Source organism: Onychostoma macrolepis, chromosome 06, assembly GCF_012432095.1.
Source record: "Onychostoma macrolepis isolate SWU-2019 chromosome 06, ASM1243209v1, whole genome shotgun sequence".
NCBI lineage: Eukaryota > Metazoa > Chordata > Actinopteri > Cypriniformes > Cyprinidae > Onychostoma > Onychostoma macrolepis.
Genome location: NC_081160.1, coordinates 20,278,718 through 20,304,947, shown reverse-complemented (window position 1 = coordinate 20,304,947; position 26,230 = coordinate 20,278,718). Strand labels below are relative to the sequence as shown.

The 26,230-nt window shown below is 34.0% G+C and overlaps 2 protein-coding genes across 3 annotated transcripts; both read right to left on the bottom strand.

Moving 5' to 3' along the window:
• Positions 1-1,237: 1,237 nt before the first annotated feature.
• On the bottom strand, positions 1,238-15,578 carry ap1m3 (adaptor related protein complex 1 subunit mu 3). Of its 2 annotated transcripts, none has more exons than XM_058779953.1 (12): positions 15,247-15,578; positions 13,291-13,447; positions 13,070-13,137; positions 12,819-12,949; positions 11,480-11,627; positions 9,717-9,843; positions 6,890-7,032; positions 5,538-5,609; positions 5,100-5,258; positions 3,983-4,108; positions 3,808-3,883; positions 1,238-3,412 (listed from the first exon to the last, which is right to left on the bottom strand). In XM_058779953.1, exons 2-12 carry the CDS (start codon positions 13,424-13,426, stop codon positions 3,390-3,392), a joined length of 1,209 nt encoding a protein of 402 aa, XP_058635936.1. In that variant the 5' UTR covers positions 13,427-13,447; positions 15,247-15,578; the 3' UTR covers positions 1,238-3,389. The 2 variants fall into 2 exon arrangements, with proteins under 2 accessions (XP_058635936.1, XP_058635935.1); XM_058779952.1 differs by having other exon boundaries at positions 15,242-15,577.
• A 33-nt stretch (positions 15,579-15,611) lies between these two features.
• c06h1orf210 (chromosome 06 C1orf210 homolog) lies at positions 15,612-21,550 on the bottom strand. The gene is made up of 5 exons (XM_058779950.1): positions 21,415-21,550; positions 18,577-18,694; positions 17,782-18,232; positions 16,870-16,947; positions 15,612-16,750 (listed from the first exon to the last, which is right to left on the bottom strand). Exons 2-5 carry the CDS (start codon positions 18,679-18,681, stop codon positions 16,365-16,367), a joined length of 1,020 nt encoding a protein of 339 aa, XP_058635933.1. The 5' UTR covers positions 18,682-18,694; positions 21,415-21,550; the 3' UTR covers positions 15,612-16,364.
• Positions 21,551-26,230: the final 4,680 nt, after the last annotated feature.

Below are 26,230 nucleotides of genomic sequence, written 5' to 3'. Positions count from 1 at the left end.
TGGCATTGTTGTGCATGCTATTCAATTTCATAGTGGTACAAAACATAAATGTTACTTTGTACAATCTTCTCCTGCAAAGACGATAGAATATATATATACTTGCAATTGCTGTCCTCTAGCAAAACAGCTGATGACAGTTGCATTTTAGACCATACATTAAATGGCTATTTTAAGTGTAACCTTCATGCACCAGTGAATGGTTGGATATTTTGGATACAACGATTGTGCGAAGAATAGCATGATAATTGTATCTTATTATATCTGGTCTCTCTGTATCTTCTCAGTGAGTGTAAATTCCATTTTAAGCCCACACAGCAATATGATTTAAGGGTTTACATATGTTTCAGTAACTTCTGGAAAATGCTTAAAAACACTATTGTGGACGTACCCTGACTTCATGCATCCCAAAAATCCACTAAAAATGATCCTGGAACAAAATGGTTACAAGTCATTGCAAAAGTGCTTCAGATAAGTGAACTTCTGAGGAAAAGGTCAAGGACATTTGATTGCAGATGCTACTATGTTATTAGTTTTATATGCACTGACATTCATGCATTAGGTGTCCAAATACTTTTTGAGGTCACCACAGTCTGGATTTAGTTGAAAGAGTCATCATAAAGTAAGACTATTTGTGTGCTCTTTTTGCAATGCAATAATTAGATTTTCCAAAACACTACTAAGTATTAATTTTTGGTTAAAAAAAAAAAAAAAAAAAGAATCTAGAAATAACAGAAAGCTACTGGCTGGTTAAAATGTTTCAGTTTGGTCCTTTTTGCATGTGTGAGAAATTGTGTTTGAGAAACCATGCAGCTGAGTCATTCATCCATAGGCCGTCCTGTGAAGACAGAAGTCATTTCTGAAAGGGCCAGGAATGGGCTGAGGGACTGTTATCATGGGCTGGGTGGTGTTGTGCCTGTTCTCACCCACAACAAGCTGGCTATTGTGCAACAGCTGCTCAGTCACCACGCAAACAATAGCTGACTCTGTGACCCATTGTCACCCATCTATTGGCCTGTCATGTGTTGAGACTGATAAGAATGAAGGCGAGCAAAAATAGCAATGCATACAACACCCATATTCATGGACGATTGAAAAAGAAAATATTTGATCCATTTACTCATAGTCACACCCCTGCATGAAACAGCAATTTATTTCAATAGCTTGGATATCCATAGGTAAATAAAGAAAAAAATAAGCCTTTCCATACAGCACAGAAAATAATCACAAAAACGCTTGCCAAAACAAAAATCCATTTATTTTCTCACAATGACCTTTAGTATAGTATTGAGCAAAACAGTTGTCAATAAAAAAAAGATCAAAAATACATATTCATATTCAGTGTGAAATAAATATCAGATGTTGTCACGCCATTGACCTTTGGTAAATAAATGAGGGAGGAAGCCGTTTTGACATGACAAATAATATATTCTGCTGCCTCTGCAGAGGTGGCAGACAGTATTCCACACACACACACACACACACACACACACACACAACTGTCGCACAGATAAAACAAGTGGTGCAATGCATGCTGAATGAAAGAAAATCTGAAAGGATTTTCCCAGTGTGAACACTTACAATGACATACAAAAAATGGTGTGTGATAAGACGTGTTGACCACAGTGGATTAAAGAAACCAAGGCAATCATAATTAATACAGCAACAACATGCAGCTGAGTTATTTGCTGAATGGTTCATGGTAATGTCATTAAGCATTTTGCACTTTTCATTCTACCTTTCAAAGTGCGTAGGCATTCAGGGTATTTTGAGTGAGCACAAACAAACCAAACCAAAGACAAAGATACGGGCCACTCTGGTGAAAATATAGTGTTACAGTGGTGTCCTAACAGTACGCTGCCTTATTAATCATTGATTTTGAGCACAAGGTATTCATTTCATTGGGCCTATGGTTATGTTTACAGCTCTACAGACATAAGATCATAATATTACACTGAGAGATAGTCCCGCCACCTACAGCAGAAATGAAAATAAGCAGCTTAAGTGAACATCTGACAAGTTAAAGAGATAAGTGTTTTTCTTTTTTTCATTTTTATTCGAATTATGTCGTTCCAAATCTGCACAGTGTTATTTTAGTATCACTGACTACATTTACATGTGCACCAAAAATGTGATTATTTCCAAGGTCCCACTTTTTTATTAGGTGGCCTTAACTACTATGTACTTGCATCAAAAAATAAGTATAATGTACTTATTGTATTGCAAAACACTTTTGCTGCTATTGAGGTGGGATATAGGTAAGGTTAGGGACAGGTTTGGTGGTATGGATAGGTTTAAGAGTAGGTTAAGGTATAAGGGATGGGTCAACAGTTTAAATATAAATGTAATTATGCATTAGATGTAATTACATGCAGGTATTTAAAAAAAAAAAATTAAGTACAATGTAAAAACATGCATGTACACAATAAGTGCACTGAATCACGATTAATTTAAATGTAAGTACATAGTAGTTAAGGCCACCTAATATAAAGTGGGACCCAATTATTGTTGCTACAATTATGAGCTTAATCAATTTGATCAAAGTATTGTGTTTACATCAAGTGAAGATTAATCACAATATTGTTTAAATCTCATATGAAGGTGGATATAAATGTAGTCATTGATATACTATTATAGTTTTAATATTTTGATTTGTTTGTTTTTATTTGAATTTTAGGTAGTTTTACTAATTTTGTTGTGTGTTTTGGTCATTTTTATTCATTTTATATAGTTTTATTAAGTTTCAGTTTATTTAGTTTTAGTTATTTTAGTACTTCAACTTAAACTTCCTAAAATAAAATATGTTTTTATTTTATTTTATTGTTTTATTATATATCAGTTAATGTTTTACTTTATTTCAAGTAATGCATTTTTTATGATTATATTTCTAAATTTAGTTAATGCTAATAACCCTGAACTTGTCTTTTATTTTGTTTGTTTTTTTTTCTTTTGTGGAATATAAAATATATGTTATTTTAATTGTTTCAACCACGTTTGTCCATATACAATGAAAGTTAATGGGGTCCAAAACAATAACAACATTAAATCATACCGACTTTCATGGTATGAATGGATTTTTTTTGTGTTTAAATAAAAGAAATAAATGCATACAGGCTTGGAACAACATGAGGATGAAAAGATCTTTTTAAATAGAAAATATATAGGTTAGATTCTAGGATGTTTCTGTAACACAACCTTTGGATTAAAATCCAAAATCAATTGTTTCATAGGAGTTTCTCAGTAACTTTGTGGTCTGACTTCCTTGTTTAATTTGTAAAACCTGATCTCAGATAAAAGCAATAGAAATCCAACTGCTGTGTGAAAAGCAGTAGCTGTCTCACAGATGAAAAAGGACAGACAGAACACACAACATACACAGGCGCTGTCCTCTCTCAGTTGGTCCTCAGTTGATAATCTGTCAAAAATGTTCAAGCAAAGTTAGAAAGTACAACTAATAAACTGTATATATAAAATAACGAGTGCATGAAAGTTTAACTGAAGGCATTTAAATATGTTATTGACATTTGGATATATCTGAAGAATTCCATTGTGGTTTAAGATTTGATGTCTGCTTTGCATTTCTTATGAATAAGTGAACAGAGCTGAGAGATTAGAGTGACTCTCTCTCCTCTGGTGTCGCTGATGCAAATGGAAAACTGATAGTCTACACTATTTCAAACTGTGTGTGTGTGTGTGTGTGTGTCTGTGTGTGGCAGAGTAAGGCTCATGTTCACTGAACTTTTAATGCAGGGTGAAGGTAAACTTTATATCAGAATGATATTTGAGTAAACTTGAGGGAATATGTCTCACCTCCACTCTGAGTAATATAACGCACCCACGGTAATGCATGATATCCGCTCTTCTCAATAATCTTCAAGTATCGCACCTATGTTTGTTAACACACACAAACAAAATGAATTACAAAAAAGCTGCATCATGACCATTATCAAAGAATATTTTGAGGCGAATATGTGTTTTGCCGCACCTGAATGCCTGACACTGTGAAGTAAGGAATCTCAAACTTCACTGTGATTGGTGGCTTGCCCTCGAGTTCATGACTTTCCACACTTGGCAGTCCAAAATGAGCTCGCATCATGAACTCTTTCCCGCCCTTCAACAAGTAAAAATACATCATTAGTTTTTAACACATCTAACTGTCTAATTAACACCGCAACAATCATCACTTCAGTCGTAAGTCCTAATTAACAGTTCCGTTCTAAATGAGTCTTGTGAGTCATATCCCTAAGTGGGTGATACACACTTTCCTGTCTCTACAAGGCTTGCAACAGCACAAAACTCCAGAACTGATTTACGGCCTTTCAAGCCTGAAACGCACCATGATATCATCAGGACTGGAAATACATTCTTGACTAAATGTCCCACGTGTCTGTATTCTTAGATTTAGATTTAGTCTGTATTCTTAAGGTATATATAAAAGAAATAAAATTTAAAAAGCTGGTTTTGCCACTAACTAGACTAAATAATAAGGCATGGTATTATAAGTTCAGTACGTTTACTTTTGATGTCCTATTTAAGACTAAATTAAAAAAAGGTTCCTTTTTTGGCAAACACATTATTCTGTATGTTTTGTATGCATGCTCCTTTAGCAAACTCTTTAGTTTTTATATTTTGTATACATGCTCTATACTGTTTTTATGGGCTTTTGCCTTTAATTGAAGAGGAAAGGGGAAAGAAATAAAGAAATAAACGAAATAAATTAAAAACATGAAATGAAAGAAAAATAAAAAAATTAATTAAAATGTATACACGAAATTTCACAAGCAATATATAACCTGATTAAAAATGAAATTAATAAAATTAAAATATATACAAAAAATTTAACTAATAAAATAATAAATAAAAATATATACAACAAAACTGCAATAAATATTTAAACTAAATATTTTATTATTGTATTTGCAGTAATAGCAGTATTTTTGGAAGGCTCATAAAAGTGCGAAGTGGACTTACATTTGGTTGATTTGTTTTGATTTGTATTGCATTTCAGAAAAGGATTTTCGGAAATCTGAATGTTAGTTATTTGCCACAAAGATCTCGAAAAAGATCTTGAAAAACATAAGTAAAGCATGTATGGTACGTACAGGGAAGGACTTGATGTTCCATTCTACAGCACTCTTCTCAGGAACCCATTTAGCCTGGCCCGTGGTGGTCTTAAATTTGGGGGAGTCAGCGTCACTGGGAACAGGAACTAAGATGGACACATTGTTGGCAGTGGAGCGGCTCTTGAACTGACTGCGGGCCTGGAGAACAGATGGAGGAACTATAGCACAACTTCGCACACCAAGTAAAATTTCCAAAGCTACACTTTCAGAAACTAAAGTTTTAGTATTGCAAGGGCAATAGGACAAAGCATGTTTATGTCAGAATCTGACAAGTCTTTGGACACAGCTCAGGTAAACTTCCAGCCATTCCCCAGGACAGAAGCCTGAAAGCTAATTACTGAAAGCAGGGAGTGTGCTGGAGGAGGCAAAGCAAGAATCAGTGGAGTGTGTAGATTGTGTGCATGTGTGCAGCTCTACCTTAACCTTGATCTCTACTCGACTGTGAGAGAACTTCTCTATTACGCTCTCAATCCATATTAGAGGCTTCACCTGTCAGAACACAGGAGTGACAGAGAAAAGAATAGAGCAGTAAGTCTGCTGCCACTTATTGAGCCACTGACTTGCCTTTTTGACATCTAATCTTCTTAAATAGATTAAATACAGTAACACTTCCAACAGCATAACATCCTTTCAAACTGTAATATTACAATACCGTATAATCCATTATATAGAATATATTTGTGTGTCTGTGTGTGTGTATGTATATATATATATATATATATATATATATATATATACACACATATATATATATATATATATATATATATATATATATATATATATATATATATATGGATTTATGTTTGAAAGTGACAGTAAAAATAATTATAGTGTTAAGAAATGCATTTCAGTTATTCCATTCTACAGCCTGGGGTCAGTGCAATTTATTTATTTATTTAATTTTATATTTTTATTTTATTTTATTTTTGAAAGAAATTAATACTTTTGTTTATTAATACTTAATAGAAATTAATACTTTTGTTAAGAATGTATGATGTTACAAAACACTTCCTTGTCAAATAATCTGTCAATTCATCAAAAAAAAAAATAATAATAATAAATATAAATATATATATATTTCACAACATTACTGATTTAACTGTATTTCTGATCAAATAAATGCAGCCCTTCTGAGTAAAAAATACTTCCTTCAAAACATTCAAAATCTTAATGACCTCAAACTTTTGAAAGGCTGTGTATGTGTCATATATATATAAAAACACAACAACAACAAAACATTTCCAATTGAATGTGAATTTTGTATTAAAAAAAAAAAAAGATTTATTAGTCAAAAAAAAAAAAGACGTAACTACTTCCAATTCATTTCCTCACACTGGAAGTCAAATATAAATTTAAATGCTTTTCACAGTATACATAGTATATACTGCAGAAATAATAAGAGTAGTACAGTATGCTATTCAAAACAACCTTTGTTTCTTGTTTTTGTCTTTTAATTTCAAATTCTTTTCATTTCAAATTCTTTGTATGTTTCCTACTTTGAAGTTCTTGTCTTGTTTTCTCATCATATCCACTTTCTTTGATTCATCTATGTTTTTATTTAAACAAAGCTCACCGAGACCCCATCATTACAACGGCACAAAAAAACCATAAAATATATTTAACTATGTTACAAATCAATCAGTCAGTAAACACATGAATTAATCACATAAACTTTGATGTTTTAAATTACTATGCATTATTGAGACACCTTTGACAAAATATGTCTAAACTCATTGATCGGAGAGTTGTATACATGCAGCACTGACCGTGGTGTTGAGTCTGTAAGACATTAGTTCAGATTCTCCATCAGGTGGGATGAAAGAGATAGTCCTGTCGTTCTCAAAGCGAGAGAGACGCACACACTGATGAAATTTAACATCTTCCAGCTCCACAGACTTGGTCTTCTCTCCTGAGAGAAAGTGAAACAGAAGCCCGGAGAGAGCGTTGTGAATTCTAATATAAGAAAAGTGGTCTCTGATGATTATAATATGTGTAAAGCTAGTTAATCAAGTTGAAAGCTGCACACACACACACACATCACATATTCACACACAAGGCATAATGTGTTTCCTGGAAATTGCCAACAATAGCACTTCTGTGCTCCCAGGTAAGCGTGGAGGTAGTTTATTTGTTTGACCTCAGCAAAGGGAAAGGCAGTGACTACAGAAGAGCTTCTTAATGACTCAGGGCCTCTGAGCCACAAAACTCACTAATACCAGAGAGCTGTGGGATTTCATCAGCACACTCACAGCAGCAATGTGTGCGTGTGTGAACCTCCCTTTATATTTATGAATGTATTCCGCTCCATCCAGGAGTGACATTTACAGTGGAACATGAAAGAGCTCTCAGAGGTTTGAGCTGGAACACAGAGGTCAGATCAGAAACTCTGGGTGTCTGTGTCCTCTGCCGCAGATGAGACCTGCTGGGAGCCGCTGCAGCACCTACTGATGACATCAACCGCGGGGACTAAAGGTCGGAGAGGGGTTAGGACGCTCTCTTATAGCTCGCTGATTGGCTCCCCAGGGTCCAAAGGCAGAGGCTTCAGGGAAAGTGGTTGGTGTTCAGAAGCAGATGTACACTTTTAGGTACACATCATTTGACTCGGCTGTAAAAGTGCTCTAAAGATAGCAGGTTTGACCTATAATTCATACATCAATAACTCTATATAATGCTCTATATCATGTGTAAAATTTATATATGTATATACGTATGTATGTATTTATATATGTGTGTATGTATACTTCAGCATCCCTGTGAGTCCTAAAGAGGACAAGCAGTTTAGAGAATGGATTATATATCCATATAACAATATATTATATATATATATATAACTATTTTGAATAGTTACAACTATTACAACTATTACAACTATTTTGAATAGTTTTAATTAACAATATATATATATATATATATATATATATATATATATATATATATATATATATATATATATATATATATATATATATATATATATTGTTAATTAAAACTATTCAAAATAGTTGTTGCTAACTGAAAGTAGAAAAACCTATATAGAAGATGAAAAATAGAAATGTTTACTTTGAAATAAATATCTGGGGGAAAAATTATTAAAACTTCAACTAAAATGACCGAAACTGAAAAATATATATAAAGAAATATGTATATATATATATATATATATATATATATATATATATTAATAAATATTATAATAATATAAAATAAACCATTTTAAAATAACAGATTAAAATACTCCACAAATCTTCCATTTGTAACTTAAAATCCATGCATCACAGGGTTGAAATGAATGAATAAATGAATAAATAAATAACTGATCACTTTATAATGTGAAAATGTGTCATATCAACATTAATATTATTACAGAAAAGACTATTTTTGTTGTCCTCTTAATGTCCGATATAACTGAATCTTCTCCATAATAAAAACGTTCATTTTCAGTCTTGAGCCTGTGGAGGGCAGTGTTTCACTTGTCTAATTCTCATTCAACTGCTGAGCTGAGAAGAGATATTTCTTCAACTGATGCGATAACAGTATGGCACCTTCTACCTTCAACTGTGTTTACAATAATTTGCGCCATAGTTCAGTTTTATAGTGGGAAGTGGCACAGGAACCAACCAGATCTTTTTCACTTCCCTGAAACCATATCTGATAAAACAGTTTCCTGTAGAAGTAAACTGAAAGGGTAGCTTGTAATGTCTATAAAATGTTGGGAAGGTCAACAGCTAACACAGCACAGCTTGGTTAATAGACACATCTAATTATAAGGATGAAACTGGTATTTATTTATTTTGAACAGAAGATCATCACTCAATTAATTTGATATTGATTCCCTTTCAGTAGTAGATTATATCCAGAGCGCCTCTGTTCTAAAATGCAAGGTGCATTTATACTGCACATGCAGAATACATAACTGAGATCTGGCCTGCTGTGAAACTAACACCTGCTGGGTTAGGCCTGGGGTGGGGATTAACCAAGAGAATCAGAATAATGGAATTCACCTAACAAGTGCAAATGAGAGAGATGCTTACTATAAAATAGGTTAAGATAATCGACTGACTGCTTGACTAGCAGGCCTTGAAATTGAGTCTCTTTCTGCACTACTTGAGGGAAAAAAAATTATAATAAAAATACAAGGTCAATTTAAGACTGAAATGTAGCATTTTGGTCACCATTTGTGTCACCAAAAGCAAATGGAGAAATAATAATAATAATAAAATAAAACAGGTAAATATTAACCTTGCAATCTTGTAAACAGATTTAATTGTGATATTGATGTATTTTGTGGTTTACATGCAGAAACATGCTCTCATTTATTTCAGAGTTGTCCTCATTCAACCTCTTGTTGGTGAGATTTCTGTTCATTTGTTAATTTCTGTTTATGACAAGTCTTATCATAAGAAACTATATAATCAATCTGCTATACTTAAAAATCTACATACTGGGAAAATAAACTTTTTAAGTTTGAAAAATAAGATGTTACTATTTGCACTATTTTTAACTTTATTTCTATCTTTTGACATTCTTAGCATTATTTTTTGTTTTGTTTCAAAAAGTGACATTTCAGTTTTTAAGATGGATAGGTATACTCACGGCCTGTGATCTCGAAGAGAACTTTGTCATTGAGTCCGAGCCTTAACTCAGGCATGCCTGACAGAACGACTTTGAGTTTGATGCAGCCTAGAATCTCGCTACGCAGAACACTGCCTGTAGCACTGACCTATAACGGACAAAAACAGAGAAGATAAATGCAAAGCACAATCAAAAGTGGCAAGGTGCGATATTGCATCATCACCATTACTGCCATCTACAATTTATTAAGCTCTGTCGGGCAAGGCAGTAACCGTGTGATTTGTGCCATAATGCTCTTGGAAAGAGAGGGTTGAATATGCTGCGATAACTATGGATATGAGAATGTAATATATTATATTATGGTAAAATATTAAAAGCACACAAGCTGGACTCAGAAGGTAGATCTAAACCTCAAAAAGTCCACATCGATTCAATACCTCTGAGGGCTCTCAGATACAAGTGCCACAAAAAGCCAGAGCGAGAAAGCTGCACGGATGAATAGCAATGCAGAATTAGAAAGCAATGAGACGTGATTTAGCTCTTAATCAGAAGAGTGGTGCTGCTCAGCGCTACTGTCTGCCAGCGTTTAGACCCCCCGACCCGGAGGAGCTCTAATGAATCCATCAAAAGCCAGTCCAGTCGGGGGGCTGAGACTTAAAAAGTAGAAAAGAAAGGCAACAAGAACTTAAAGACGGCAGCTGCTTCCTCCCTCTCTCAATCTAAGGAAGCCTGGAGACCTAACCCTTGACCCTGGAGAACATGAAGGAGGTCGGCTAAGGTACAGTAGGATGATGGAGCGATAGTATGGGCTGTTTGATGTCTGCATTGAATACGCAAAACTGATCCAGTATGTGAAAAGTGTTTTTTTTCCACAAGGAAAGTAATATGCTCATTTTTATATTACGCTATAATATAAGTTACATTTTACTTCTTCAAATAGGTAATGCATGTTGTGCTATTGTTATTTATTGCAATTTATTTACTTAAACAGTTATTTTTTCATGGTCAAAGATACAGTAAAAACAGTAATATTGTGAAATAGAATTATACAATTCGAAATTAGAAATATTATACAATTTAAAAGAACTGTTTTTGGTTTTAATGTATTTTAAAGTGCAATTTATTCCTGGAAAAGCTAAACTTTCAGTAGCCATTACTCTAGTCTTCAATGAAATATAATCCTACAGATATCATTCTAATATGCTGGTGCTTTATTATTGTCTTTACAAAAATTGTGCAGCCTAATATTTTTGTGGAAACTGTGATACATTTTTTCAGGACTCTTTGATGAGTAGAGTGTCCAAAAGAACTGCATTTATTTATTGCTAATCTAAAAATCTTAATGATAGAATGTTATAGAAATCATATGAAACAATGTAGAAGTCGTTACTCTCAATTTTGATCAATTTATTGCATCATTCTTGCTGAATAAAATATTAATTTCTTTAAGAAAAAAATTATTGACCCCAAATTTTGATCGTTAGTGTCACGTGCTGAAATTCGATAAGGATTAATCGCTCAAGAGTAATTAATTGCATAGATGCATTATATAATAATTAACATTAATATGAGGCACATCTACAATGACTGATTTTACCAATTAGAATGTATTCCTGAATTAACATCTTTTGTTGGTCCTAAAACCTCCAAAAACATGAAAAACCCCTCAAGTCATAAGAAAATCATAGGTTTAAAAGAATGATGTTGAAGCCCCAGCCCTAACCCAATAATTTGACTGGCTGATTGAGGAATGTTGTTACTACAGTATGTTTAAATCATCTCACCAATAGGTTGACAGACTCAATGACATCCATGAAGACTTCATTTTTCCTGTATTTGATGCCCTCTGACCTCCAAGACACAGCATTGGTTACTGTAGCTGGGGGCCGCGGTGCACCCACCTCCAGCTTATGCCCCTGTTGGGTGATGTACCTGGTGTGGAAGTGAAAGAAGGCCATCAAGACATGATAACATAAGATAATGACAATTATCATAAAAAGATTAAATATTATATGAGCCCACCAGTGCATGTCAGCCATTATCAATATGATGAGCAGCATCATTATTTGTCACTAGTCAGTGAAGCAAGTAACTTCAGCAAGTATATAAACAGATCTCTGGTGCTTATTAGAACTCATGGGAAAAACATGGCTGCCCCTTGGGACAGACAGGCTGACAAACACCTAACCTTGTTTTTCTTTTTTTGTATTTCCATCACTTGTATCTGCAATGTTTACCTTATCACAAATCCTTCATCTATCATACATTCGACTGCGAATAGAAATGAATGTGAACGCTAACATTACACACGTACGATAATAGAGCATCTAAGTAAATACACCAAAACAAACCCCTAAATATTCATTAAATAACTTTCCTAATTCCTTCCAAATTGATTCTGCGAGAATGTTGTTTTCAGAACAAGATCTGAGAAGTGTAGATGTGTATGTGTGTGTGCTCTAACCTCAAGTTTCTCCAGCTGACAGGGTATTGTGTTGCTGTCAGTGAGAGCTAGCAATAATTAGCTATCCGCTAAGTGGTTGCCAGCAAACTGAGAAGCACTTATAAACCTAAAAGATGTTTGTGAACTGTTTATGATTGTCCTGTTTTTTCCAGACAAGAAATAGCCTATTGTGCTTTTGTTATATTCTTTTATTAGAATGTTCTATTTTTTGTTTGTACTCTCTGTTTCTTTTAGGGTAAAACCTTTTTAATTAGCTAAATGAGTTAGAATTTTATGTTTAGAATATTTTTAAATCTTCTAAATAGGTAAATGACCAGAAAGTGCTGCCATCTGCCTAAATGGATAATTTATCAGCCATAAATATTTCAGTTATTGCTATTCAGTATGAATTTTCAACAAATTTGACATAAAAAAATGTCTCTTTATGCTTAGATACGACCGTATATTGCACTTCTCTGGTCCAATCATCTCTATGAGTATTATAAAACACAAATAACAGCATTTTGTCAAACTCTGCCCTCTGCACAAAGCATATACAGTGACTTATGAATAGCTCTGAGCTTGAATAGTGAATGATGACCCCTCATAGCACCGTTAGGGAGTGATGGACATTGTTCTCTGAGCAGTGGTGGCTGAATGGTAAGTCTGTCGGAACGTACTCTAGTAAGATCTTGCTATCAGTGGTCTGAGGGAATCCATAGTCCATGACTTCATCCATTAGCTCATATACGGTCACAAAATTGTCTCGAATACTCTCTTCTTCCAGTGACTTGAAATATTCAGTGAACACCTGCAAACAAATGGTTAATACAAGACTACTACATTAAATGTACACAAATTTGGTAAGGATATATTATGATGAGGTTTTATAGAAGGTGTTGTCATGTTGATATCTATAAAACACAGTTACCTCCACTAATTTGTACAGGAAGGAGTATACAAGAGCAGCATTGATATTCTTCTTTGTTATTGCAACCACTGAGTAAAATCTGTTAAGTAGTAAATACGCTACTCATTTGCAGAGCTGTTACTGTAACAACAATAGTACAAATATTCACAAATAAAGTGATATTTTAATAAAACAAATAAAGGTTATACTTTTACATTTAGATGTAAGCAAATGGAGGATACAGTAGAGGTTGCTGTGCTTGATCCAGAGGAAGTGGGTAGAGCCATGAATAACCACTGGTGACAAATCTGCATCTTCCTCTCTCTTCATCATTATGGACATAAAGTTGTCAATCACATTCGTGTCCACATTGCCCATGTAGTTTCGACATATGAGCACCTTAGAGATGGAAACAAAGTTGAACGCACAAGATTTTCACTAAACAGAGTATCCCAATTCTGCTCTGTCACCACTGCATCACTTAATTTACATGAATGGAATCCATATAAAGGCATGTTCTATATTAATGCGACAAACAAAAGGTCATTTAAAAACTCTGGAAAACCTTGAGGTTCTCTCAGTAAATAGAGAGAAACTTTTATTTTTTTTAGAGATGTATTGGCCCCAGTCATCATGCGAAATGGATTCCTTACGGCCTCAAAAGCAGTAAACACTTGTAATAAATTTTCAGGCCAAAAGGACACTTACAGCACAAGGTTTGTTTTCACTGACTCGAACCAGCCTGAGAATACGTTAACAGCTCAATCAATATGATCTATGAAACAATATCTACACAAATACTTCTATTAATCATTTCAAGATTCAATCAAATGCTTTAAGTCCTGGTCACTTTTTCACTGACAGATACCTTCAGGGTGTATAGTAGGGTGAAACTTAAAGATCAGTGAAGTCTGACTTTAACGTGGCTGGTGTTGAGGTATTCCTTCAGATGGAGATATTGGATTGCTCTAGGGCACAGACAAGACTGCTTTCATCAGCACTGCCAAAATCCAGGGGTATATTGGAGGGTAATCTATTCCACTGAGACCCTGAGGCTCTGTTTTCATGGAAACACTCCCATCCACCCACTACTACTTTCAACATTTTACAAATGTGTTCAGAGCTTCTCTTTATATTTACACCTCTTGATATATAATATCTATTTTTTTAATGTTTTGTAAAGTCTCTTATGCTCACCAAGGCTGCATTTATTTAATCAAAAATTAAACATCAGTAATATTGTGAAATATTATTACAATTTAGAATGACTGCTTTCTATTTTAATATATTTTATTATGCAAATTATTCCTGTGATGGCAGAGCTGAATTTTCAGCAGCCATTACTCCAGGTCCTTAGTGTCACATGAGCCTTCAGAATTTATTCCAGTGTTATTTGGAGCTCAAGAAATATTTTTCATTATTTAATTTCATTTATTTTTTGGTGCTTAACATTTCTGTGGAAACTGTGATACACTGTCATCCAAAAGAAAGAAAGTAGTACTTTTAATCAGCAAGGATGTATAAGACCTTTATAATATTACAAAAGATTTCTATTTCAAATGAATGCTCTTTTAAACTTTCTATTCATAAATGAAATTTTTTTTATTTATTTAAGCAGCCCTTTGTTTCAACATTGACAATAATATGTTGATCTGAACTATTTCTGAAGGATCATGTGACACTGAACAAATTCAGCTTCACAATCACAGGAATAAATCACACTTCAAAATATTTTAAAATATAAAACAGTACAGTTTTAAATTGTAATAATATTTCACATTATAAGAAGTGATATTTCACATTATAAGAAGGTACTGATGTGAAGTATCACTGGCGCTTTTTTACTATTTCCACAAAATAACTTTTTGTTATTGTTGTTAGCAGGAATAACTTTTTAAATATAACTTTTAAATACAGAAAAACGCAATATGTAAAACATTAACATTGCAGTTGCCTTCAGTGAAAGTGCTGTTAACTTTAGAGTGTGATGGGTGAGGTGTATCTATCTTGTGCCATATTTACATCATTAGTTGTTTTAGAAACCTTCAAGTGAGTAAATACACACAATTTACTTTGGCAGCTGATCTATAAACATCGATTATCTGTAGCATATAGGTTTTAAATAAAGTGTCACTGTCTATACTGAGAGTATAAACTGTACGACCTTTCTCTGACAGGTGCACGCGCTCTTACCTTGCCTTTAAGGTCCAGGATGAAGATCGCGGACGCTGCCATCCTTATCAAAGCTGTTGTATGACCAGAAGTGACTGACAGGAGTCGAAGTTTTGTGAATTTTGGTAAAGTTTGATCAAGTGAAATGAGAGATCTTCCCCATCCCTTACGCGCGTCTTCCGGGTTTGGAGGCGTCTAACCGGTTGTGCAGCTCGAGCTTGTTGCTGTGCTGTAAACTGCGAGAGACGCGACGCGTCAAAACTAGAACGCTGCCATTACAATTAACCAAGCGATCTACGCTGTTTCGTCGCGTCGCTCTGTTGTAATGTAGAAGCAGTGTGACGTAACTTCAAATACTTTCAGGTGACAATCCTTTCTAATACGGCATTCGTTCAGGATGACGTGAATATAATGTTTAATTTGTGTTATATTATATAACATTTATAAACCATGTCAAAAATATATAATAATATCAGTAGTAAAATTGTAATATGTATTTCTAGACTACAGTGCACAAAGGCGGCGCCCAGTGGCCAATGAAAAAATAGCGTTTTCTCAAAAATAAAAAAGAACAAAAAAAAAAAAAAAAAAAATTTTTATTTTATTTAGAAATGAACTGAAACATACAAACATACAAAAGACAACATGTATATGGTCCAGAACGCAAATAAATGTAAATGCAAATTCTAGAAAGACAAATCTTTAAATGTTGTTGATTATTAATTTTACCATTTGACAAAATATATAACTTTTATTAACAATATTAACATTGTATAAAACGATTAACAGATTATTATTTTGCAAGGCCTACTGTACATTCAATTGTTATTCAACTTTGATTCACAAATTTTCTAATGTTAAAAAAAAAGAAATTAGAAATTATTTGGACATCTATGTCAAAATATATGAATTTCATTGGAAATATTACACCAAGTGAGTGTGAGTGAGTTTGTGTGTGTGTGTGTGTGTGTGTGTGTGTATTATGCTTAAGCTTAAGTGTTCAAATACTTAATAGGGCCACTGTACATTTTATTATGATTTATTCAATGAATAGTTTAGTGATTATGGAGTATTGAATGTTTGTTACTGCCTACTTAATTCAAGTTATTATAAATAAGATTTAACAACATTAGACTTAATAGTGCTAGCCAATACTAAATTCAATCTCTTCCTCCTCATCCTCATCATCAGTCAGTGCTGCTGCTCTTGCGGCTCTCACACTCTCACTTGCTTGAATATAGTTATCTTCAATAAACCCATCGTCATCCTCAATGTCATGAGTAGGTGCAGCTGCGCGAGTCCCAGGGCCACCCTGGGTCGAGAATCCCACCTCAAAATTTCCAGGGTCACACTGACTCGTGGTGTCTACTTCGCTGAGCCTGGAGTGTCTGTAGCTCGCCAGATACTTGTGCACGACTTTGCATTTGGCCATCAAAGCGATAAGGACAGAGAGGGTGATAGCTGACCCCAGAACAGCCACAAGTACCTTCCAGCTTTCTGAAGACGTTTTGGGATCTTCGCCTGTTGTGCCTAAAAAATGATATTTATATTGGTTAGCTGAGTTTCAGATATATGCACAATTATAAATGTTGGTAATCACAGGTAATAATAGATTAACACTATATTAAAGGGGAAAACAAGGTTTTGACCATTAATTGTTGTAGGTGTTGGTTCCGATGCGAGTAGTTTACGAAGGAAGGCTCCATAGTTGACATCCTTAGAATATCCTGCCATTAGAAAAACATGATATTGAAATTATAGTGTTTCTCAAAAAAAGAAATGGTATGTCAGAATATGTTGTGGCCCACAAATAGCTTATTTTTCCATAAATATAATTAATGCAGAGGAAAATAGTGTCACTAAGAAATGGCTGGTCCTCATCTAATTCTCCAACATACATAAAAAATGCAATTCACTCATACATTGACTTGAATACACATCTATTATGATGCACAAGTTTAAAATGTCTGCATTCAAATTCATTTAAATTTGATTATTTTGGAGGGGGCACAAAGTCAAAAATGTCAGGGTGATTCAATTATCTTGATATCATAAAAAATCAAAAGTAGTAGGCTAGTAGTAGTTGTAGGCTATTGTTATTTCTTATGAAAAATAATAAAAGTTATGTAGGGAAAAAACATGTAACAGGAAATGCTATGTGACTGGCAATGTCAGTAAGTTTCAAAATATCAGATCATTTGTCTTTTTACGACAAGGCAAGTTTAGTTTAGGTTGTTAAAGGTCATAATTCATTATTTATTTATTTTAAATAATGATTAAGATTTGTACACTCACTTGCATTTAAGGTGTAAGGAAATTATTTTATTACTTTTTATTTGATGCCACATGACATTTTTAAAGTCACTCAAATAAATCTGGTCTTGAAATAAAAGGTATAAAAGTTTTTCAAATCCATATGAAACCAACATGAAACCAAAGAATACATTTCTAAGGAACAGAAATTAGATTTGTAAAAGATTTCTCCTTTCACTGCAACAGTATACGTCACTAATCCAAGTAACAAACAAAATCTAATACAGACGAGATAAAAGTACTCATACCATCACTGTGGTCATCCTGTGCCATGCGCTTTGATGCTCTGGTCATCATTCCTCTGTCTCCCACTTTCTGTCTGTTATTCTGTTGTCCTCTGAGTTCCACAAACTGACTCAATCTCAGGTCTTTGACTGCAGTCGACTGAATGTTCCCCAGGAGGAGCATCTGTAAACTGGAAAGCTTGACCAGAGCGTTTGCCTCCACTGCGGCCAGTTTACACCTACTCAGGTCAAGAACTTTAAGAGAAGAAAGACTGTAGAGATGGTCTTTTAACAGTAGGGGGAGGTAGTTTCCTGATAGATTCAGTGACACTAAGTGGCTGAAGAGGTTAAGGCGATTGAAGCTGTTACTGTGGGTTAAATCTAAGAGATTGTCAGACAGGTCCAGTTCGCTTACATTCATCCAGATGTGCTTTGGTACCGATGTAAGTCTTTTCCCACTGCAGTCAAATGCTGTCTGTAGAAAGAATAAAGAGGTATATGGTTATGAAACTTACTTCTGGAATCCACAACAGTCAATTTAAATAGTATTAGACATATGAGGATTAAAAAAAAAAACATGCATTTACATATACTATAATTTTGCCCTGTTCAATTAAGATTTAAAAAAGGCAGATTACCCACTTGCGGTTTCAAACAAGAAACAAGAAATGTATTTTCTCACGACCACGAACAGACTGGGTAAACCTCTGTCACCGAAAACAGGAAACAAGTGCCTACAAACAGGATACTCCTGATGTAGCAGCACTTGCTCTGGCTCAGGGAACAAAAGAGGCCAGAGTGTGTGTTGTTTTTCCTCACCGTCTCTCTGTTGACCGTACATGGGCCCACGGTCTGGAGTGTGTAGCATGATCCCGAGACCCAAAAACACAGGAGCAGACACACTGTGTGTGTAGCAGACCCCATGTTTTCCTGCTTCCTGCAGAAATCAGAATTAAGGAAGATAAATGACATATACTGAAGTGGCCTTCTGCACTGTGAGAGCTTGAGTTCTGGTGTCATTTCATAACTATGTAACATCATATGAATCTTTGCTTTATTGGGTATCAAGGCAGGTAACTGACACTGTCAGTACGATGGAAAACATCCCACACATTTTGTAACTTGCAAAATATGTATTTTCAACATTGTAAAAACGGTACAAACTTACAACTTTTTACAAACTTGCATTTGTTGGTGCAACCTAATATAGTCGGGTTGATTCAACCATATTAAATTATAATTTTGACTTGTTAAAAAAAACTGTTGTTTGTTACCCCTTGAATTAAGCTATGTGAAAGTTCACATTTTTAGAATACTTCATTGAACACTGCTAAAAACTAAAATATGTGTAGGCTATAACGGTATTTATTATTTTTCTTTCAGTACTCCATATATAAACCTATATGACCTTGTGTCATATTATCAATTGCAAAAGATTTAAAAAAAGAAAAAAAAATCTGAAATTCAATAGGTTCCTGTTAACAGGAACAGGAATTGTAATATGCTGACACATTCAGTGATCCACCACAAGACTCAGCATAACCCTACAGCAAAAAACATCCTCATGCATGTAAAACACACAAATTAAACAATAAATTAAGTGTAGCACTAGCCTGTGTAAGGAATAGTGTACAGTTGGTAAGGCCAAACAATCTCTTAAAGGGTGATCAGGACCCTGACACTAAGCACCAGGATTTTTATCACCCTGAATGCGTTTATTTTATACATAATTTCACTTTTTAGCAAAAAAATAAATAAATGGACATGAAATACATGAAAGAGTGATACCAGAAGCATGAACCACCAGAAACATGACAGCACAAGCTATTTAGGAAATTCCCTGCATGCATGGGACAATGGTCAGTTATGTAGTTTAGTCATCATTCTGCAAACATATTTAACCACAGAATGCTAAAACTGACCAAAAAGAATCCAAGATTCCCGAGAGTCACATAACAAGGTGCAATAAGGGTAATAAAGTACAAAAAGTGCAATACAAAACAATAAAGTTGATGTGTGCTGCCACAATGCATTTCAAAGAACTTGTTCAAATGACCAGGTACTGTAAATAACCTAAAAAAATAACTTCTGGATTGTTAATGATTTCAAATATATTAGATGAAAATGAACCATAAATCTAATAATACTTTGCCGTTATCTTAAAACAATTTTACTAAAAATGAAAGATTAACTGCCATCTTAAGTTAGTAGAGCAGAATAAAAAAAAGTGTTGTAAACTATATTTTGCATAAAAACATGCAAATTATATTGTAATATAGTTACAGATTGCCATGAGAATGTGTTTGAATAACTCGTGTGCATGTGTATGAAACAGAGAGTGTTTGAATGTTCCATCTCACAGGCTTTAGCATTTCCTGCTTATCTCCTTGTGGCTTCCACAGGGGCCACATTTCATAGATAGAGGGTTCAATATTTTTTTATAGGGGCCCTTCCTCTCATTCCCTCCCTCTCCCACTATTCATTTCAGGCTGTAAACACTCCTTAGGAGCTGCTTTTATCTCTTCCTGTCTCAGGACTCCCCCTGTAACAGCATACCTGCAGGATCACAGAGTCAGCCATCTTGTGTCTGCATGTGTGCATGATTATAAATGTGAGAAAAACAGCTTCAGAAAAGATGTGGTAGAGGTAGGAACTGATAGGATCCTGACTTCATCTTTATCTTCTTTCGCTACTTGCAAAATAACAGCCCCCAGATCCTTTCCCAGACTCACTGTGTGGGTCCGAACATACTGCGGAAATACAGTGCAGAAAGGAGTCTTTAACTTGACCTCCTCAAGATCAAGTACACACTACATACACACCCTCCCCCATTTACTCCCAGGTTGTGTGTTACTGATTACATTGGCACTAAGGACTTTGCATTGTTGTTTTCGCATTTAAAAAAATCTGGAAACTATACTGTTCAACACAGTTTTTGATTTATCAGTTGTGAATCAAATTTAAATTGTTACCTGCATGAAGTTTCTGAAAAGTTAGTAAGAAATTAAAACTTATATGTTTACGTTTCTCCTTAACATTTAGTTTTTTTATGCAGGTAACTGCACAAAATGCATTAGGAAATGGGTTAGGCCTACCTTTTCAAATGTTCCTGTGATACATTAGACAATGTTATTAGGTCTTATCCGTCAGCTTAGCTAGTAGCCTATGTGCGGTTATGTTGATTCCCATAATAGCCCACTTTACCTTCCCTAGAAGTTGGCTTGTTGTGGTTGACAACAGAATGTAAAATGACATGAGGGTTGACAGGTGGAAATGTGATATCATTAAATATTAAACTAACCTTGAATGATGTATTAAGATGTTGTCTTCCTGCTCATTTATGTCAAAGAGATCATATGTTGCGTTATTGCATATTAAAAATCAAAACATATGAGTAATTGACAAATAAAAGTTGCACTGTGTCCTATGGTGTGACATAGCAAAAATGTATAAAAAAAACTTAATATACAAATAACATGATAAAAATGTATCTTCATTCTTAGAGAGAGGTTTATATTCAATGTTAGAGGGTTTTTTTTTTTTTACATTTTTCTGTCACACCATAGGACACATTGATACGTCAACTACCCATATACATATATAGAGATGAATGTAAGCATCAGAATACAGTGAAAGAAATGTTGTGAGGAAACTTACCTGAGATTTGGCTCTTCTGGTTATTTAGAATATCTCAAAACTGATGGTTTTTCTCCTCAGACGTCACATTTTAACATGGACAGGTTCATTTTTGTTAGCCATTTCCAAGATTAAGGAAATGGCAGGTAGGTTGTGCAAAGGTTGCTGGAGGTGTGTCTTTAGCTTGTCATTCTCAGATAAAGTTAATTTGTAACTGAATGTCAATTGGAGCTCTGCTTCTTTTTCACCTTGCAGTTGACATTTGAACTGATGACACAAAATATCTTAACACACATGTAATATACATTTTAACACTTTTTATTACTTTTTAATCTACAACCCGAATTCCGGAAATGTTGGGACGTTTCTTAAATTTGAATAAAATGAAAACTAAACGACATTCAAATCACATGAGCAAATATTATATTCACAATAAAACATAGAGAAGAAAACAAATGTTTAAACGGAGAAATTTGACACTTTTATCCACTGAATGAGCTGTTTTCAAATTTGATGCCTGCTGCAGGTCTCAAAAAAGTTGGCACGGGGGCAACAAAGGGCTGAAAAAGCAAGAAATTTTGAAAAGATTCAGCTGGGAGAACATCTAGCAACTAATTAAGTTAATTGACATTGTCTGTAACATGATTAGCTATAAAAGGAATGTCTTAGAGAGTTTCTCAGAAATAAAGATGGGCAGAGGTTCTCCAATCTGTGAAAGAGTGCGTAAAAAGATTGTGGACATTTCAAATTTGAAATGAGCTCATTTTGTGCATAAAATGTTAAAGTTTCTCAGTTTAAACATTTGTTATGTTATCTATGTTCTATTGTAAATAAAATATTGGCTCGTGTGATTAGAAAGTCTTTAGTTTTCATTTTATTCAAAAAAAAAAAAAAAAACATTTCCGGGTTGTATAACTATAACTATATTTTAATTATATTTAATTATATGATATTTAATTATATTTTAATTTAATTATTTAACTATATTTAAAATTTTGTATATATATTTATATAATATACATAATTATAATATTTATATTTTAACTAAATTTAACTATTGTAACTATATTTTGAAATTTGTTAAAGCTATAGGAGACAAAAAGGCAAACGTTTTTGGACTGACAATTCAAGTTTTAAACAAACAATTAATCAAATGCTAAGAAATTAAAATATTTCAACAAACACTAACAAAAAACATTTATACAAATTACTTAAGGGATATTTATTAGCTCTGATCTACATGGGATAACCTATAATCTACATTAATTAGTACACTCACTCTTTGCTGACCACAGACAAGGACAAGGACTTGGTATGTGTTCAAAAAAACAAAGAGGAAAGGGCTGATGGAGAATCACAGCACAGTATGAGTACAGCTGTGATGGCTTCACTCTCTTTAACAGGAAAAAACAACCTGAGCTCCACAACAATGGACAGTTTGTCTTATAGGAGATGTAAATGGTCAAGGTGTTTGGCACTTAAACTGCTGTTATTGCTGTTTGCATGAGAGCATCCGTCATATCTGGCATGCAACTTTTTTTTTTTAACTTTCTTTCTTACTTACAGGCTTTCTCTCCACCCTCACCACAACCACACAGAATAAATTTGTCTGTAATTACTGCATTTATTATACATTCCTGTAGCACAAACAGTAGATCATAATGCTTGCAACACCAAGTTCATACGGTCAATTCCTAGGGAATGCATGAACTGATGAAATGTATGGCTTCGTAAGTCACTACATAAAAGCATCTGCCAAATGTAAGTTAATTTGTTTTTCTCTTCTCTCCATGTTTATTAATCTCTATCATTTGCACCAAATCCACCCAATGTTTTTGTTATATGATATGACCCAGGCATCTCACGTACCAGACCTATTGTTTAGCTGGGAAAGTACATGCATCTGATCACTTCGGTGGTCTCACACTCCCTTTTGGTATCTGCAAAACACTCATTTCCTTTGGTAATGACAGCTGAAAATCAAGTTCCCTCCAAAAGAAAAGTAATTTGTCCTAGTGGTACGTTAATTGTGATTTTATCACCAGAGTGTTTTGCTTGGCCTCACTCAGTGTGTGCACACACACATTTCCACTTCTATGTGATCTGTGCTTAATACATTGATACACTAGTCACAGTATACCTTTTTGCCCATTGAAATGTCACCGAAATGCCACTAATGTTGTGGCCATATCTTAAGACAAAAAGACGTAAATGGCTAACTACACAGACAATTGTTCCTTGGTATAAGTATAACAGCTTACTGTTATTAACATATCACACATAAAAAAAAAAGAATTATTTATTGTAATATATACAGTGGCCATGATATAAAGACTTTATCAGTTTAAAAACATTACAGCGGGTTCAGCAAATACTAAGGTATGAGAGGGAACTGTTGCTCTTAGACAAAAAAATGTGTTTCAAAATCTTCCAACTTAAATACAATTGTAAGTAATACAACAACGCTTCTATTGTCAGTGAAAGTTCCTTGCAATAACCATTTCTGGGAATGAAACTACAACAGGGGACATTCTTAGGTATACATACCACTGCTGTGAGTACCGTTTTGTGCCATTTTGAAATACCTTACATTCAAACATAAAACTGATGGCAGCAGCCATCAATACAGTTCATTCATTAAAATCACCATTAGGACTCTCATGATTAATTCTGTAATTTTAGCAGCCGTTGGGACGTCATTAAGAAGCATTGTGCAGAAGTGTTTAGTTCTGCATGCTCACCACTGTACCAGCGGGAACTCAAAAATAAATTTGTGAGTTCTGGTTCAGACCCAGTGCATGCTGGTTCAGAGGTAAGTGGTCATTACTCTAGCTGTTTTCTAGTGGGTCTCATGGGAACCGGGTGGTGGACTGAGCAAACACTCAGCAGACAGGAGACCAGCGGTTCTTCCTGTTTCTGCGTGCTTACTATTTGATTCCTGCCAGTTTCCTGGTCACATATCAGCTCCCGCAGCACTGCTTCCTGCCACAGAGTCTCCAGTGACTGCCGCTGCTAACCACGCTCTCATGTACGCTCTCATTACATTTTTCATTGTATCATTTTATGTCTGCAGGGGAATGACTAAATTTTAGTCATCTTTCTTCTTTGATTGATTTGTGTATTTTTTATACATCATACTCATGTCCATGGTCAGTCTCACTGTGCACTGGCCTACTGTACATTTCATGTCCTCATAAGATAAAGTTAAAAAAGTTTAAATTCAAAACGTTAACATTTTTAATCATATTAGTTTTCATTCAATTCAATTCAAATGTTCATTTTAAATAATTTCATTACTTAGATGCCCGTACTTAACCTGTTAAAGTGACATGATTGTAGCACAAATATCAGCAATTAATAGCAACTGAAATTCATGAAATTTGTGCTGTTGCTTTTTTTTTTTTTTTTTTTTGGTATTAGTGTGACTCAGTCAAAAAATATACTGTTTGATAAAAGTATAGAAATACAGTAGTTTTTGAGATAAAATAACACACGAAACAAGTTTTTATAGTTCACTTTTATTTTTTTATGTTTTTTTTTTTTATGTTTAATCAAGTTTGACATGTTGAATATGAAAATCACATTTCTTTTTGTGTATCATTAACAGTGCTCATTAAAACTAAAAATAAATATGTTGACAACTTATACAAGCTAATCTGTTATTACTCATGCATAAAAATGACGTGGTACAGGCATACTACTGAGCTAACATTTGAACCTCATATGCATGTATCAAAATGCTGGCAAAAATCTACTTCTAACTTCGCAAGAGTTATCTTGAATAAAAGCGTTGTAACTACACAACAGGAAAAGCGGTCCTTTAACTGGGAATGTAGCTCAGTGGTAGAGGGTCAATCCCCAGCATCTCCAAGCAATGTTAAAGGGGTAGTTCACCCAAAAATGAAAATTCTGTCATTAATTACTCACCATGTTCTAAACTCACAAGACATTTGTTAATCTTCGGAAGACAAAGTAAGATATTTCTAATGAATTCCGAAGGTTGAACCACTGATGTCACATGGACTATTTTAACAATGTCCGGCAATGTCCTTACTACCTTTCTGGACCTTGAACATGTCAGTTGTGATTTTTACTGTTTCTAAACAGTTACCAAAAGTGAGTCGTCCAAAACTTCACAAGTGTACCTTGGATGATTTCTGTCTTTTATGACTTTAGTTCCGCACTGTTCTGGAATGTTCCAGAAAGCACTGTAATATTATTAATATTTCATAATGTTGCAGAAAATTCTAGATTGTCCCCATCCTTGCAAAAAACAAAATATCTTTAATAATAACGTGCAAATTAATACAAAAACTTATCTGTATTAAACCAATGTTTCATAATGATTCAAATTTACCTGACCTAAATATTTACTAAAATATTGATAGCTTACTACGTAAACATAAATAGTATAATAATTATTAGCACTACAGAATTACAGAAGAACCATAAAAAATTTAATTGAAACACATTTGTGTTGCATTGTGTAATGTATATTTACAAAACAGCATCACTGAGCAATGACTGAATTTTAGCTATTCTGTTTATGTTTTTGTTTTGTTGCTGTGTAAATATTAAGTAAATATTCAAGACTATTCTATTCTAATTAGACTATTAGACTATTCTAATAAGAATAGAATATATATTATATAGACTATTCTAATTATTCAAATTAAAAATAAAAGCTACACTACGGGTGACTTGAGTTCGTGTCTGAAGACAAGTCTGCAGAAAATGGCATTAAAAATAAAAATTCTAAATAAACATTACAATTAAAAATAGATGGATGAAAGGATTGACAAACAGGCAGATAAATAAATAATTATTGCATTTTAAT